Source organism: Felis catus, chromosome A1 (assembly GCF_018350175.1).
Source record: "Felis catus isolate Fca126 chromosome A1, F.catus_Fca126_mat1.0, whole genome shotgun sequence".
NCBI classification, from domain to species: domain Eukaryota; kingdom Metazoa; phylum Chordata; class Mammalia; order Carnivora; family Felidae; genus Felis; species Felis catus.
The window spans coordinates 177,790,497-177,808,428 of record NC_058368.1 but is presented as its reverse complement, the minus strand read 5'-3'; the positions used below and the strand labels follow the sequence as shown (position 1 = coordinate 177,808,428).

Genomic DNA, 17,932 nt, shown 5'->3' with positions numbered 1-17,932 from the left:
TGTGCAGAATTGCAGTTGATTTTTTTTGTATGTTCACCATATATCCTTCAACCTTACTAAACCCACCTATTAATTCTGGTAGTTTTTGTAGATGTCTTAAGATTTTCTGCATAGATGTACCTACAAATAAAGACAGTTTCATCTCTTCCTTTCCAGTCTGTATGGCTTTTTTTTCCTTGCCTTATCACACTGGCTAGGGTCCACAATACAATGTTGAGTAGAAGTAATGATAGCAAACATTTTTTTCCTTGTCTCCAAGGAAATGTCTCCATTCATTCTTTCACCATTCAGTCTAATGTTAGCCATAGGTTTTTATATAGATGCTCTTTTATCTTGTTGAAAAAATTCCCTTATTTGTGGTTTTCTGAGAGTATTATCATGAATGAATATTGAATTTTATCAAATTATTTATCTACATCTACTGAGATGATTATATGGCTTTGCTTTTTTAATACATTACATAATGTTAATCATCACATTGATGGGTATTTGAATGTAAAACCAACCTTGCATTCCACACTAGGTTGTAACACATCCTTCTTATATGCTATTGAAATCGACTTTCTAAAATTTTGATACAGATTTTTTACATCTATGTTCGTGACAGATATTGATGTGTTCTCAGTAGTTTTTCTATAGTTCTTCTTCCATATCTTGTACTCTTTGTTCTTCTGTATCTTTGCCTTGTTTTAGTGTCAGTCTAATGCCATCATAAAATGACTCGAGGATTGTTTCCACCTCTCCTATTTTCTTAAAAAGTTTGTGGAGAATTGTTACTAGTTCTTACTTAAATGGTTATTAGATCTCCTTAGTGAGGCCTTTAAGCCTAGATTTTTTATTGTTGTTAGTAAGTTTTTTTAACTACAGATTAAATTTTTTCATGGATACAGGACTATTCCACTTATTTATTAGATCTGGCATAGCATTTGGTAGTTTGTATCTTCAAAAGAATTTCTCCATTTCATCTGAAGTTCATCTGACATTGACATAAAATTGTTCATAATATCCCATTGTTATACAATATGATTTGAGCAAGGTCTGTAGTGATTCCCCTCTCCCATCCCTGAAATTGGCAATTTGTGTCTTCTCTCTCTTTTTTTTCTCATTCTGGCTCTAGATTGATCAGTTTTATTGCACAGAACCAGCTTTCAGTTTTCATTGAATTCTCTTTTATTTTTCCATCTTTTATTTCATTAATTTCATATATGGCCTTTATTATTCCCTTCCCTTCCTTTAGTTTACTTTGCTTTTTCTTTTCTTAATTTTGTCAAGTAGATACTTAGATAACTGATTTTAGACCTTTCCTCTTTGCTAATATACACATTTAATGCTTTCATCTAAGCACTGCTATAGCTATTCCTCACAAAAATTTTATATATTTTGAGATTTTTTTTCTATTCAGTTCAAAAATATTTTCTAATTGTCCTGCTGAATTCTTCTTTTATCAGTGGATTGTTACTTAGAGGCACAGGGTTTTTAATTTCTGTATATTCACAGGTGTTCCTGATATCTGTTACTGATTCTAGTTTAATTCCATTGTGGTCATAGGAAATACTCAGTAATTTTTATAATCTTTATATTTATTGCATCCTTTTTATGTTCAAAATACGATGAATGTGCCATGGGCACTTGAAATGACTGTGCATTCCACTGTTGTTGGGAAGAATGTTCTATGGTGGTCTAATTGTTCAGATTTTCTATGTTATTACCGGTTGTTTGTTTTCTACTTATTCTATGAACCACCAAGAGAGAAGTGCTGAAGTCTGACTATATAGATTTTTCCATTTCTCCTTTCAGTTCTATCAGTTTTTATATAAAGTATTTCAAAGCTTTGTTACTAGATACATAAATATTTAGGATTGTTGGGGCGCCTGGGTGGCGCAGTCGGTTAAGCGTCCGACTTCAGCCAGGTCACGATCTCGCAGTCGGTGAGTTCGAGCCCCGCCTCGGGCTCTGGGCTGATGGCTCAGAGCCTGGAGCCTGTTTCCGATTCTGTGTCTCCCTCTCTCTTTGCCCCTCCCCTGTTCATGCTCTGTGTGTCTCTGTCCCAAAAATAAATAAACGTTGAAAAAAAAAATTTTTTTTTAATAAATAAATATTTAGGATTGTTATGTTCCTTTGGTCAATTTTCCCCTTTATCATTATGAAATGACCTTCTTTATCTCTTGCAATACTCTTTCTTTTTTTTTTTAATACTCTTTCTTCTGAAATCTACTTTGTCTGATATTACTAGCCTCTCCAGCTTTCTTTTGATTAGGTTGCCTCTTTTTCTATCATTTCCCTTTTAATCTTTCTGTGTCTTTATATTTATAGTTGGTTTCTTGTAGACAGCAGGTATTTTCTATTGCTATTATAGCAAATTTGTACAAGCTTGGTGGCTTAAACTAATGTACATTTATTATCTTATGGTTCTTTAGATCATAAATGTGACATGGGTCTCACTGGGCTATAAAATGAAAGTGTCAGCAGAGCTGTGTTCCTTTCTAGGACCAAATCCATTTCCTTGCCTGTTCCAGTTTCTAGAGACCACCTAAATTCCTTGGCTTATGGCCCCCCTTCATCTTCAACACCAGCAAGATTGCATCTGTAACCATTCTTCTATAGATACATCTCCCTCTAAGTCTGACCTCTCCTGCTTCTCTCTTTTACTTTTAAGGACCTTTGGGATTACATTGGGCCTACCCAGATAATCCAAAATAATCTCCCTATGTTTCACTCAACTAATTAGCAATCTTAGTCCACCTGCAGTCTTATTTATTCTTTGCTGTATAATCTAACACATTCACAGGTTCTGGGAATTAGCACATGAACGTATTTGCCAAACACACAGCTTATAGGTGGGTCATATTTTTATATCAAATCTCACTGTCTCTGCCTTCTAATTAGTGTTTCAACCATTTATATTTAATGTAAGTACCAGTGTATTTGAGTTTAAATCTATAATATTGCTACTTGTTTTCTTTTTATTTTGTCTGAACTTTGTTTCTTTTTTCTTTTTTTCCTGCCTTCTTTTGGTTAGGATTAATTACATCTTTCTTATGAATCCATTTTATATCCCCTATGAGTTTATTAGCCAGACTTTTTTATTTTTAGTGGTACTCTAGGGTTTATAATCTACACCTTCAAATAATATCAGCACAGTTTGCCTTCAAATAATCACAGTCTACCTCTTTCCCTCTATCTCCATTCCTTCTGGAACTACACATGTGTTATATATCTCTGTTATTATTCGGAGACTGGATGGGAAGGACTCCTTTACAGATCTCCAGAACTGTCTCTTTGTATAGCTCCCACTCCCTGAAACTCTGTCCCATGAGTTCTAGCTGCCTCAGTCTCCCCAAATTCAAACTGTTTCTCTTCAACTCAGTGAGACTGCTTAGCTCCATTTGGGTTCCCCCTTCCTGGTCTGTAGCCTGGAAACTACTTGGGGCAATAAGCTTGAGCAATCACATCATTTGTTTCCCTCCTCTCTGGTTTAATAGCCCCGTACTGCTTGTTGTGCAATAATTGAAAAATGTTGTTTCATATTTTTGTCCTGTTTTCTAGTTGTTTATGGCAGAAGGAAAAATTCTCATAGCAGTTAATCCTTCAAGGACAGAAACTGAAGCCTTGTCTTTTCTTATTACAGTTTGGCTTGACATTCTTTTAACTCACATCATAGTAATACTTGAAGATTTTAAATTAGTTGCAGGCGGCTATATTGCTCTCAAAGTGTGGTCTGAGGCCTGGAATCTGCATTTCAACAAGGCTCTCAAGGGAGTCTTGATGAAGTGGCATTAGGGAGGGAGTACTGAGCTTGGATGTAAGTCCTGGTGCTACCACTTATTAAGTGTATGTTTATGGACGTGTACTCTGTGCCTGATGCTGTCATAGGTGTTTTCAGGTGGGTACTTCAGCCTTGTCATTCTCAGAACCACTGTGCCTACCAAAACTGGGTTACATACTCTGTGTGTCCTTATTTCCTACCTGATTGCAGTTTTCTGAAGGACAGAAACGGTGTCTTGAGGCAACACTTTATTCCCAGTGCCTAGCATATAGTAAGTGCTCAGTAAATATTTATTAAGTTAATTGAGTAATGTTATTTTCATTATATTTCATTATACAGATGAGTAAGCTGTGGCTCAGAGAGGTCAAACAACTTGCAGAAGGTCACACAACCAATAAGTGCCTGATCTAGGAGTCTTTCTGACTCGAAAACCCATTCCTCTTCGCCTCACCACCCTGCCCTAGATCTATCTAATCTTCAAGAAAAAGGACTATCAAAAGTACCCACTTGGGTTTCTCTTTTTCCAACAATAATAGATCTGCAAAGAGGCATTTATAGTTATCGTTTGGGTTACAAGCAGGCTTCAGTTCTACTTTAGCCTCTGGAAAAACTGAGACGGAAGCACAAAAAAAAAAAAATTGAATCAGTGATAGGGTAGTAACTCACCTAATATGCTTAACATGATATTAACAATTTTTGGTTATCCTCATTCATCAGCATTTTTAGTTTCGGGCAAGCTGTAATGTGGGGAAAGAGAAAGGTGAATGAGAAAAGTGACTATATTTTCTTTTTATTTTTTTTAAGTTTATTTTAAGAGAGACAGAGACGGCGTGAGTAGGGGAGAGGGAGAGAGAGAAGAAGCCTGACCCAGGGCTCGCAGTCACAAAACTGTGAGATCATGACCTGAGCTGAAACCAAGAGTCAGATGCTTAACCAAATGAGCCACCCAGGTGCCCCTATTTTCTATCTTTTTATTACCCAGCCACCATCACCCCCCACCACACTCTTACATATAGAAACCATTCTCTTACATATAGAGACCAAGTGCAGAACTTAAAAAAGCTGCTCTTAATAATAGTGACACTCAAGTCATTCATTCAGTAAGTACCAATTATGCACATACTATGTACTTGGCAGTACTAAAGGGAACAAAACAGAGAAGGTCCCTGCTGATGTGAAGCTTTTACTCTAGAGGGAAAAGATAAACAATAAATAAATGACCACACACACACACACACACACGCACACGCACACGCACGCACACACACAAGAAAAAGTCAAATCATTGCAAGTGCTAAACAAAAACTTAAAATGGGATAATGACTGGAGAATGATCAAATGTGGCTTCTTTAGAAGTGATCAGGGAAGGCCTCTGAAGATTAGCTGGGGCAGCAGTGAGGGTCATTCCAGGAAGTAAAAGATAGCACAAAAGGCAAAAACAAATTGTGAGGGCAAGTGAAAATTTGACCCAACTGGAAGCCACCAGACCTTTCCTCATCAAGGCCACTATTAATAAAATGTTCATTATGAATAGAATATGTTGTTATTTTGAACACATTCTTGAATTAGATTAAGTGGTATGAATATAACATGGAAACAAGACATTCAGGAAATATTTAGAAACTTAGAGACCTTGTACACTAGTTTCTCCCACCAAAAACATGCTAAAAGTAGAAGACAGCTAGCTATGAGTTTGCCAAACAAAATGATGGGCTTTGCATTTAAGGGACTGAAACCGCCAGGAAGACAGATGGAAAGTGAAAAGGGGGAAGCCTACTGTGTGTTGAGCACTATGTTAATCTTTACACACTTTACTAATTTCTCACAAGACCTTGCAAAGTAGGTAGTATTGAGCACATTTTACAGAGTTGCAAATTAAAGCTCCATGAAGTTAAACATCTAGAAAATACAGATTCAAATCCAGAGCCACCTATTTCCAAAACTGTGCACCACCCAGACAGGCCTTTCGTTTCTGAAATTGCCTTTCACACTGAATTTTTCTAAGACCTCCTTCCTCTCTTCTGCCATGGTGAGAAATTTTGAGCCAAAGCCAAATTTTAGCTCAGCCCCATTATTATTCTCCTGACTCAGTCAAGCAACTCTTTCCTATACAGTTAACTTTTCAGAACAGTTTTCCATGATGGGTCCTAGTGAACAGGAGGCTTATTAATGGTGCATGTGCTTCCTTTGGAGACCAGTTGCAGGAGAAAAGGAGCATTTGGTTTTAATGCCAAACAACAAGTTGCTAGAGAGAACAAAGTGACCATTCAACTTAAACATTGTGTCTAAAATTGTCTACATTGCAGTCCGACTTCAGCTCAGGTCATGATCTCAGGGCTCATGAGTTCAAGCCCCACGTTGGGCTCTGTGCTGACAGCTCAGAGCCTGGAGCCTGCTTTGTATTCTGGGTCTCCCTCCCTCTCTCTCTCTCTCTCTCTCTGCCCCTCTCCTGCTCATGCTGTCTCTCTCTGTCTCTCAAAAATAAATAAACATTAAAAAAAAATTTTTTTAATTGTCTACATTGCAGATAAATCCTTTTTTTTTGGTCTTTTTTTTTAATGTTTACTTATTTTTGAGAGAGAGAGAGAGAGAGAGGGAGCAAGCGGGGGAGGGGCAGAGAGAGATGGAGACACAATCCGAAGCAGGCTCCAGGCTCTGAGCTGTCAGCACAGAGCCTGATGTGGCGCTCGAACCCATGAACCATGAGATCATGACCTGAGCTGAAGTCAGATGTTCAACAGGCTGAGCCATTCAGGTGCCCCGAATGAATCCTTTTTTTAAAAGATTCTGAATACTGGGACTCCTGGGTGGCTAATTCGGTTAAGTGTCAGACTTCGGCTCAGGTCCTGATCTTGCGGTTTGTGAGTTCAAGCCCTCCATCAGGCTTGCTGCTGTCAGGGCAGAGCCTACTTCGGATCCTCTGCCCCCCTCTCTCTCACGCCCCGACTTGTGCTCTCTCAAAAAAATAAATAAAACATTTTTAAAAATTTAACAATTCTGAATACCAAGAACCAGGACAAAATATGAAAATTCATGACTTCTGCCCATCCTTTTATGTCAGGAGAGTTTCATTATTTGAATCTCACATGATAGCTTGAGCTGCAAATAAAGAAAACCAATAATAATACATAGTCCTTAGCGCTATTCATTCTGTTTTTGATCAAACGGCCCTTGATCCTTATGATTCTACACCTTTCAATCTACCCTAAAATAACATTTATCCATTTCAAAGTCCCCAACCATAAATCAGCCATAATGGAATCTCTTCTTCTTGCTTTTACTGCAAGGATATATGTTCCAACCTTCATGTCTAAAGTGTTTACCTGGCTTTTTCATAGCTGACTCAGTAGATTGGAACCTTTTAATGCAACCTGCATGGCATGCGGTCACCAAATCTATGTGAAGTCTTTATAATTTTTGTATGATTGATAGCATATTGCTCTTTACTGGTGAGGGAAACCATATCTATTTCCTGCTCGCTTCCTTTTGTAGATATTAAGTTACTTAATCCATTTACTTTCATGATTGGGACTTCAAAAGTAGAAATGTGAAGGAAAAGAGAAAAGCAACCGAGCTCAACCAGTCTGTACCTGATTCTTAGGCCTAGATCTTTTCCACTACATTATACTACCTCCTGGAATTATAAAATTTAATCTTCCTTTTCTGCACAGCAACCCAGATAGTGGGGAGAGATAAATGATTAATCCATCAATCAAATGCCCTGATTTTGGGAGAAAAAGAGCCCCTTTCTTAAGAGGAAAATATAGCGCCACAATTTGCTTGTATATATAGCTTCCATAGCGCTATGGTTTCCCTAAACTATTGTCCGTTCCCATCTTGTAGACCTTCATTCAACCCCTACTGATCCTGCACCAACTACTATTATCCTCTATTTTATTTTTTTATTTTTTTATTTACTTTTAAAGTTTATTAATGTACTTTGAGAAAGAGACAGGGAGGGAGGGGCAGAAAGAGAGGGAGAGAGAGAATCCCAAGCAGGCTCTATGCTGACAGCACAGAGCCTGACACAGGACTAAATCTCATAAACCTGTGAGATCATGACCTGAGCCAAAATCAAGAGTTGGACACTTAACTGACTGAGCCACCCAGGCGCCCCTGTTATCCTCTGTTTTAAATGCATTTATCTATCTGTATGTCAGAACTTTCCACCAAGCCTACCTCTTTCTATTTCTTATGCCATTTCTCTCCAAAGCAATTTATATGAAAGAGTTTGTAAACTGTGGTGTTCTGTCGTTCTAGGTATTATTACTAAATACAACTCAAGACCTATAAAACCTTCCTCAGACTCGCTTTGCCTACTAACATTGCACCTCTAATCTAGGAAAGGCACAAAACCTCAGAGATTCATAAAATGAATAAGAAATTAATGACTGCCTTAGGAAGTTTATAATCTGCTGGTTCCCAGCCCTACTCTCCCTGTCTGCTTTCCTCATCTGCATTTACCATTTTTGCCACTTTTGAATGTTTTTAACTGTTCCTCTTGTCACTTCTGTTACTGATCATAAACTCCCCCAGGATCGTGTCCGTACATTATTACCTTTGGCCAAAAAATCTGGGCAGTGTCATTCTATGAATCAGAACCATGAACTTTGTTGGATAAGCTCTTTATCTCCAAAATTCATTTTTCTTACTGAAAAATGCAAATAACACCTACTGTATACAAAGTAATTGTTAGAAGTAAGCGAATAATAACCCTAATGTACAAAGTAGATAGTCAATAAATGGTTGCTACATCATGTCACTTGCTTGCTTTAAAAAAGAAGCCTTTAATAACACCTCTGTTGTCTTTCAAATTAAATGTACTGTCCCAGCTCACTATTGGATGCCCTCAAGGAAGACACCAACCTACTTTGTCAGCCTTCTCTCTTATGACTCCCTATATATTCTTTCACTCATCCCAAAAGTCCTACTCCCTGAATATACCCTCCTCTTTTCAACACGAGGGCAAACTGGTAGTAATTGTCATCTTTTGAATCCATTGTGTTTTAAGAAAGTGTTTGATGGTTACATGTACTTTTGCTTAAAACCTGATTTTGTTTAATGTATATTAATTTTCATGGTTAAAAGTATAAATCTAGAACCTTAGCTCCTTGTTTATTTTCAGACAGTGGCTCCAACAGTCATCCAGCCGTGTGGCATTGGACATGTCATTTAATCCCTCACTATTCTTGCCTGTAAATGGAGATAATAACAGTTACCATCACAGAGCTATTGTGAGGATGCACAATAATTTGTGTAACTAACACAGTAAACTGTCAGTAAATATCAGCTATTTTTATTCTGAGACTTTCTAGTTGTTTTCTTCTCATTCAACTCTGCAAGTTATTTTACAAATGCTGAGAAAGGTTAACTGGTTCTTTCAGAGTAACAACATAGCAAGTCATTAGAAAAGATGAGATTTGAAACCAGAGCTGTCTGACTCCAAAATCCCTAACTTCCCACCACACTGTGCACATTGTGTGAATCTCTCTACCTGAAAAATGTCCTTCCTTATATCTAACTGAAATAACTTTCCCAAGCCCGTCTTAGGTTCTGTCTCCTTCGTAAAGTCTTTTTGATCCCCATCCAAATGTGATGTCTTCCTCAAAATCCGCCCAGCAGTGTGTCGCTCATTTTTGGCTAGCACTGAGCAGCAGTGACTTATGTACTGAATCACGAGCTCTTTGACCAGGGTAGAGGTTTCCCCTGAAAGAGAGCATTTTGCACCAAGTCCACACCCTGTTTCCTCTGCAGCAGAGCGCTTTGCACCAACAGACGTTTAACGAAGTCACTTGAGTTGAACAGACGATCGTTGAGGTCACAAATGGAAAATTCTGTCCAATTCAATCCAGGAGTCAGTTACTTAACTAACAAGTCTCTATACCAGGTCTTGTAGTAGACACTGGGTTCAAAGAGATAAGCAAGGTAAAATCCCTGCCCTCAAGGAGTTTTACAATTTGATAAAAGTGCTTTGAAACCAGAAAGTGGTTTTTTTAATCGGAGGCATTATAATTAATCAGATGAAAACTCACTTAGTAATGCGAAGGAATTCTCATTTATTGTTCGTACAGATACAGTTGTCTCCTCCAGCTGCTGTACCAGTTTAGACTACATCGTCACCTACCTCTTCAAGCACATAGCAAAAGAGGGCAAGAAGCCACTTCGATGCAGAGAGGCCACCCAGGCCGGTCAGAGACTCTTACATTTTATGCAGCAAAATCCAGATGTCCTACAGCAGGTAACTGGTGGTCGGTCACCTGACTTAAGAAACAGTTTCCCAGAAGCCTAGACCCTGAATATCTCTTAGAACAAATGGTCCTTGCCAAGACCCTTTACCAGTTACTCTCTAGGAGTATTTTCCCTCAAGGTAGGGTAGCACACTAGCTCACCCTCAAGAAATCTCTCTACGTCTTTCATCTTACCCCAGCGAAGCTAGGATGCAAAAAAAGGATAGCTCTTTCAGAGGCCTGAGAGCAATAAAAAGCAAAGCCAGAACTAGAAACAGTCAACCTCTGCTTTCTTTCCTGGAGCCTCTAAGTCTTCTAAAGTTTGCCTGTGAGTACTCTGTATGCCAGGCAACTTGGTGAGAACTTTCGGTTCATCATACTACAGTTGATATTCTTCTTATTTAAGATAAGAAAAGTTCAGGTAGGTCATATTCCCAAGAGCATTTAAGTAAAAGGAATAAAGCCACAAGTTCTTTATTTTCAGATGTGTTTTCTGACTGGCTACTATGAGTTAGGTCCAAGTTTAATAGTGTTTTTTGAAAACTCACTTCTGCAAATCACAGCAACAGCATGCATAAAAATAAATAACACGTGCCAGAAATATTTCAAAGAGAATGATGCCATTTTTCTATGGAGATACCATCACTCTGATGTTCTCCCGTTCTACTGACTTTGGAAATGATGCTGTATACCGCTTCCACTTGTTTCATTTTGCCAAATTATCATCATACTAGTTTGTGGTTTGCAAACGTAAACACTTTAACAAGGTTACTAGCCTTGTTAAACAAGGCACGTGCCACCAACGGAAAGCGTCACTGTGAGTGAAGAAATGATGAACATAGAATGGGCTGGCCATGGAAGAGGTTTTCTTCCTGGCTGTCATTTTTTTACTAATATGCAAATTAAGTTATATAAACTTACTTTTGGTGATGTCTCAGTAACCTGTTATTTTCCTTGTGGGGAGGTGTGTAATTAAGATTTTGTGTAACTAAACAAAGTGCTGTATGCCTGTAAATACTTGGTTATGATCCTGGAATTGTTACGACATGTTGGTGATACGGTAAAGAGAAGAGGAAGGTAGCACACGTAGTGAGGACTTTCTGTGTACAAGGTACAAGAGCCGCTGAGATTCATAAGACATAATTTCTTTCCTTAAAAAGTTTCTGTCACGTGGGACAGAGATGATGGGTTAGTTACTAGGTAACAATTTATATGAATAATCAAATTATCTGAATAATTTGATTAATATAGTGGTGACAGAGATTGACACACGAGGAGAGGACTTTCAGAGAACTCTTCTCATTTACACCCCCACAACAACCCTGGAATGTAGATATCGTCATCCCCATTTTACAGATGAACAAATTGAGATGCAGAGAGATCAACTGGAAAGTGGAATTGAAACAAGGTTCGTCTGGGTCGAAAGCCTTATCACTTATACCATTGATTCTCAAGGGCCTAGTGGTGGGGATAAGATCTCATGTTCATCAGGAATGCCATTACAAGATACACATTTTTTTAAATTAACTTATTTATTTTGAGAGAGAGAGTGTCCTCGTACACATGCAACCAAGGGAGGGGGAGAAAGAGAGGGGGAGAGAGAGAATCCTCAGCAGGCTCCACACCATCAGTGCAGAGCCCAGTGTGGGGCTCCAATCACCCACCACGCGATCATGACCGGAGCCGAAACCAAGAGTCAGACACTTAACCAACTGAGCCATATATATATACATATATATATATATATATATACATATATATATATATATGTATATACACACACACACACACACACACACACACACACACACGCACACACACATATATATATATACACGAGGTACCCCTCAAAATATACTTTCTATCAAGAATGTACCTCTCCTTCCCCCTTCCCCACCTCCCCATCTGCAGTAACCTGTGGTACTGTTGGGGGTGTCCTGGCCCTCCAGTGTTTTGCAAGGAGAAGGTTGAGAACCACAGACTGAGAGCATGCCGCCAGTGGAGAAAATAAATACCCATGAATTGGCCAGGAATCAGACCCAGCCCCCCACCCCACCATGGCAAATGACAAGTCCACCACCAAATCCCTCCTGCCAGCACTGAGCCTGATCACAATATTGTCTCATAAACTTTGGCAGAAACTTTTAAGTTGGCAGAAAATTTTACCAAAATCAATAGGCTGTGATTCCAGACAAATACCATCAGACTGTGCAGAGCAAGTGATGTGGTTGTACAGGACACCATCAAGTTTGTCTTTACTCAGAATTACCATGCATTTGTTGGTTTAAGTAATTTCTGTGTGTTAATAATACTTGGTAATCCTTTATTTTATAGCATATGACTAAGTAGTGATATATCTTTATTAACAGCAGAATACATTCTATTTATTTGGAATGCAGGCTTTCAGATAGCATTTTAAATATTAATGACTGGTCTCTGGTAGTCAGCATAAATATGATTTGCATTAGCACTAGGTTATATCATCTTGAGTGCCTCTGATGTCAACTATTGGGTATAGTAATATCTGACATCACCTCCTTAGGTCACTGACAACTTTGACCTCTATTCTTATGCACAATTTCTGTCGTCTCAAAAGCTCTTTTGAATTGATTTGAAATTTTGACTCTGCCCTTTATGAGGCAGTAAAATTGATAATTATTCAGATGGGAACTGAGCACTGAGTGAAAAATCAATTCTACCCGCTCTCTGCTGCGTATAAAATTACTTCTGAGTCGGCTGGACTGAACGGATGGCCGGAGTAAAAGCAGCAGGCAGGAGTAGTGGGAAGAATTAGCCGGACAGAGCTAATAGCCTGAAGGGATGGACTTGGAAAAGAGGGAGTGGGCCAGTTGGGGGTTATTATGAGCAAGGATGGGTCCCATTGATCATCTGTTTACATCAGCTTTCCAAGACCTTATAAATCAGCCCTGAAGAGCAGCAGAACTCGAGATTTCAGCATCTTACCAGAGGGACTTTGTATTAGATTATTCTCATTTTCACACTCAGATGAAAAGTGAGCCATTGATTATTCATTGGTTGCCCATTAAATGCTGTTTTTATAGATGATTTGCCTATCACTGAAGGTAATGAACAAGGTGGCTGCTTTATAACTCGAGGTTTCAGTTTTCAAGGCATCTGTGTCGGTTAAGTAATGCCTAACCCTATTAAAAGGAATGGGTTACAAATTGCTTAACAGTGCTGAAAAACTAGACCCTAATGACTAATTGTGCTTGGAGTTTAGAGAGGGCTTGTCAGCTCTTTAAACTAAACTGATGCAATGATACTGCAATTATTTACCAGTTTGAACTGTTTTCCCCCCAACCTGGATGTATATTGCTGGAAGCATAACTGCACGATGAGTGTCCATTCCAAATTGTAAAAGTTATCTCCTCAAGCTTCCATAGCAAATGAAGCAGGAACCCACATAAATGGTTTTCCAATATCCTCATAGACCTTTCGATTTGTGCCTACCAGCCTAGGAAGCACATTGTAAATGCCTTGCACCTGGAAATGTGCTTATCATGATCTGTTATGTGACTGTAGAGCCTCAGTGTCCTTATTTTTTAATTTAAAAAAAATTTAATGTTTATTTACATTTTCTGAGAGAGAGACACAGAGCATGAATGGGGGAGGGGCAGAGTAAGGGAGACACAGAATCTGAAGCAGGCTCCAGGCTCTGAGCTGTCCGCACTAGAGCTTGATGCGGGGCTCGAAATCACAAACTGCGAGCTCATGACCAGAGTGGAAGTCAGATGCTTAACCGACTGAGCCACCCAGGTATATTACTATTATATACTATTATATTACTATAATATCACTAAATGCAGCCTGCCTTGGTTTCTTTATAAAACACCAAGGATATATGAACCAATGACGTTTCTAGTGTATAAGAGGAATACTATTTTCATATGAAGAATTTTTCTATGATTGTTAACTGATTCACAGAAAGTTAGAATTTGAAGATTATTTTAGAAGAGTTCTCATTTTACATGTGGAATCTGAGGAATAGGGAAGTTGTTATGCCTCTTGTGAGATGGTACATGGTTCAGGAGCTGATAGTTTTAGTATCTATTATTTGAAAAAAAATGTTTTATGTTTTATTAATTTTTGAGAGAGAGACAAAGACAGACCTTGAGTGGGGGAGGGGCAGAGAGAGAGAGAGAGAGAGAGAGAGAGAGAGAGAGAGAGGCAGACACAGAATCAGAAGCAGGCTCCAGGCTCTGAGCTGTCAGCACAGAACCCAACACAGGGCTCAAACCCACGAATCGTGAGATCATGACCTGAGCCGAAGTTGGACGTTTAACTGACTGAGCCACCCAGGCACCCCAAAAAATTTTAATTTTTTATCTTAGAGTGAGAGAGAGTGAGAGAGGAGCAGAGAGAGAGGGAGAGAGAGAATCTTAGGCAGGCTCCACACTGAGAGCAGAGCCCCGATGCAGGGCTCGATCTCACCATCATGAGATCATGACTTGAGCTGAAATAAAAAGCCTGACACTTAACCGAGTCACCCAGGCACCCTCTCAATGTTTTTAAAAATATTCTCCAAATAAGCTATTGTCCATAATCTGTAAACAAATGTAACTTTGCTAGCATTAAATTTAGTCCACTTGAGGATCCACTGTAATTAAGTGAATCTATTTCAAATAAGATTACTGTCTCACCAGCATTCCTTGAACTTAACAACATTATTAAGGAAAAAACTCCCCATGTATTTTTATGCCATTAGCACAATAAACTACGGGCGCCTGGATGGTTCAGTTGGTTGAACGTCCAACACTTGATTTTGGCCCAGGTCATGATCCCAGGTTGGAGGGATTGAGCCCCACGTTGGGCTCTGCTCTAAGCATGGAGCCTGCATGGGATTCTTTCTCTCTCCTTCTGCCTCTCCCCAGTGCGCATATATGCGCTCTCTCTCTTTCAAATAAAAAAATAAAAATAAAAAAGAAAGAAAACTTTAAGGACAGGTCAATAGTAACAGTGATTAGGCACAGATCTGCTACAATATTTGGTAGATTAAATTTGTGTGTGAAATATTTTTAGTGTTATCTCTGGGCGTGTTAAGTGTTTGCATACGTAAGCCGAAGATCAGCACTCGTTCAGTTATATCACAGAGTGAAAGATTTGCCCAGATCACTAAATGCAGGAGCATGTTTTGTAGAATTAGAGGGCAGTTCAGAAGTGTGACTGATTCTTTTTCAAATTATAAGACTAGGGCACTGATGATGAGTGCTTCTCTACATCAGAATTTCAGTTAAAACTAATTGTTCTAGAAAGAGTAGCGCCTTCCACAGAAGTAGAACAAGAACTATGTGGCCATGTGGTTGTCAGCATCACTGATTAGATCATGCAGCTAACTCATTAATAGGGTATTTTTAACAATTATATTCTGTAAAATCTAAATACATTGAAAGGAACAATTAGAACATTTAGATTTGAATTTATTTCACCCTTATCTATGTAACTATTTGGCACAAGTCAGCTATAATAAAAACCCAAAAAGGGTTCTAATTATGATTTTATCTCTCTTCTTCTCCTGCGCACACCCCCCCCCCACACACACACACACACCCCGACCGCAACCTGGCATTTAACTACAAATTGTGAAGAGCTGTCAGGAGCTATAAGAATCATACTTCAGTAGGGATGTACGCTGAAAGAACATTCACCCTTTTCCTCAATCAGTCAGTCAATCAATGAAAATTGCTTTTGTATAGTGCTCTTCATGACATGCATCCCAAAGTGAATTACAGCAAAAGGGAAATCATCTGCTCTTTTTTCATTTTTGTGTTTAGATTGAAATGCTACTCTGCTCAACATTTTGACATACGGTACAAGACATCTTTCATACTTAAGGTTCCATTCCCTAAGACTAAGGAGGAGAAAGTGTAGCCACATATTTAACTCATGAGATTTTGGCCTGTGGAACCTGAGCAACACCCTCACAGTGGGAAACGCCTAAGTAGATGAAGTACGTTCATGTCTCTCAGCCTCTTAAAAAACAATTAGCCCGGTTTTCTAATGTTATCAAAGACATTTCTAGTGAACCCTAAATAGAAAGGGTGCCCTCCACATGACCCATTAACTCAGTCTGGTTGATTTGCAACTTTATTATCAAAAATATGGCAGTAGATTGAAACTAAAACCCCATGCTGAAGGGACATTCACCACTGGACCAGAGGACAACGTGGCTATAAAGCACTTAAAGGAAGCCAGACATAGGTCAGTAGACACCAAAAGTATAAAACAGGAACTCACATTTCAGGACAGAATTGTTTTTTGCACATGCTGCCACGATCTTGGTCTTCTTCACAGCGTTCTGTGCATGGCCTGTGTATTTATTTTTAGGAAAAAATACTACTGGCAAAATATAAGTGCTTACCGTGTGCAGGAAATAGCTCAAGCTGCTTACATACACACGTAATCTGATTTAATCATCACGTTTCTCTGTGAAGTGCTAGTATTACGATCACCACTTTGTAAATATAGAAACTGAGGTACAAAAAGATTAGGTACTTTTCCCAACGTGACACATAGTAAGTGGAAAAGCTAAAACTTGGGGCTATTGAACTCCAGAGTTGACATGCTTAACCGCAAAGCTATAGTTTGTTGGCAGCGACTAATCAGAGGTAGCACATATTTTTTCAGCACTTACACTCAGGCAAGTTGAGCTTCCAGTAAGTCCCACCGGGGCCATCCCTAAGGTAGAGTGATTTAGAGCAGTCATCCTATACCCCAACTTTGTGCTGCAGCCGGGATGAAACAGATGGGCAGTGACCCAAAGAGGCAGTGGGCAAGGGAGAGGGAGGTGGCTTTGCCAGCTGGTACAGAAGAGCCTTGTGCTTCCCAGCATCACGGCAGAGTGAACAGACCTTCCTCTAACTTACTCTATACCTGTACCCGATCGTTAATTCTATAGCCAGATCCCAAGAGTATAAAATGGAGTAGGACAGATATCCTTGAGAAGGTCAGAATCTAACAGTATAACTGTCTCATGACGTTCCTCTGTGTCTTTTCTCTAATGTCTTGGAGGTAGCTCTTGAGGTTCATTCTAACCTGATTTTTCTAGGACAGACTCAATATGGCAGCTGTGAAATGAAGGTGGGGAAGCAACAAGTGCTTTATATCCGTCCCCCATAACCCGATGCATCTCTAGGCTTCATCCTGACTCTCACTACTGACTCATCAGCATAGAGTGCCAGTTTTCATCCCTTTCTGGTTACAAACAGCTTCTCTTTTCCAAAGGAAGCTTCTACTACTATGACTGGGTACCGTTAGCTCTATTGAAGGCTGTTCTTAAGGGCTTCTTACATTGGTGAGTCTCAAACCAATACCTTTGAGCATCCCTCTCCCTATCCTTTCCATTCTACAGAGTTTCACAAACTAAGGTCCTACAGAGCCACACAGAGAACTTGAATGAGGTAGACAGGAAAGAAACCAAAGTTGTGTACACATTCCTGTCTAACAGGGGCAGCCTCCACATAATCCCAGCTTATTCTTGCCCTGTAAGAAAGTAGGACCCAGTGTTGCCAGCTATATAGAGATTACCCACCCCCACCCAAAGAGAACCAGAAATCCAGGGTTTTTTTCATGTTGGCCACTGATTGAAATTTTTTTTTAATTTTTTTTAACGTTTTATTTATTTTTGAGACAGAGAGAGACAGAGCATGAACGGGGGAGGGGCAGAGAGAGAGGGAGACACAGAATCGGAAGCAGGCTCCAGGCTCTGAGCCATCAGCCCAGAGCCCGATGCGGGGCTCGAACTCACGGAGCTAGATCGTGACCTGAGCTGAAGTCGGACGCTTAACCGACTGAGCTACCCAGGCGCCCCTGATTGAAAATTTTTAAAAAAACAAGAAAATAAAAACACTCTGCAGGCCAGCACTGGATGTCTGGTTACCGGTTTTCCACCAATGTTTTATGTAATCCTAGAGAATTTCGG

General features: G+C 39.3%; 1 protein-coding gene across 9 annotated transcripts in view; it reads left to right on the top strand.

Annotated features, from left to right (window-relative positions):
• RANBP17 (RAN binding protein 17) overlaps positions 1-17,932 on the top strand; it is a 334,560-nt gene that overhangs the window by 294,756 nt on the left and 21,872 nt on the right. For 8 of the 9 annotated variants that reach the window (XM_045035636.1, XM_045035616.1, XM_045035623.1 and 5 more), the window contains one exon: positions 9,838-10,004. In XM_045035636.1, coding sequence (XP_044891571.1) covers positions 9,838-10,004 — 167 coding nt within the window. Of the gene's footprint in view, positions 1-9,837; positions 10,005-17,932 lie in introns of those variants that run through there. The other variant, XM_045035642.1, reaches the window with a different exon arrangement.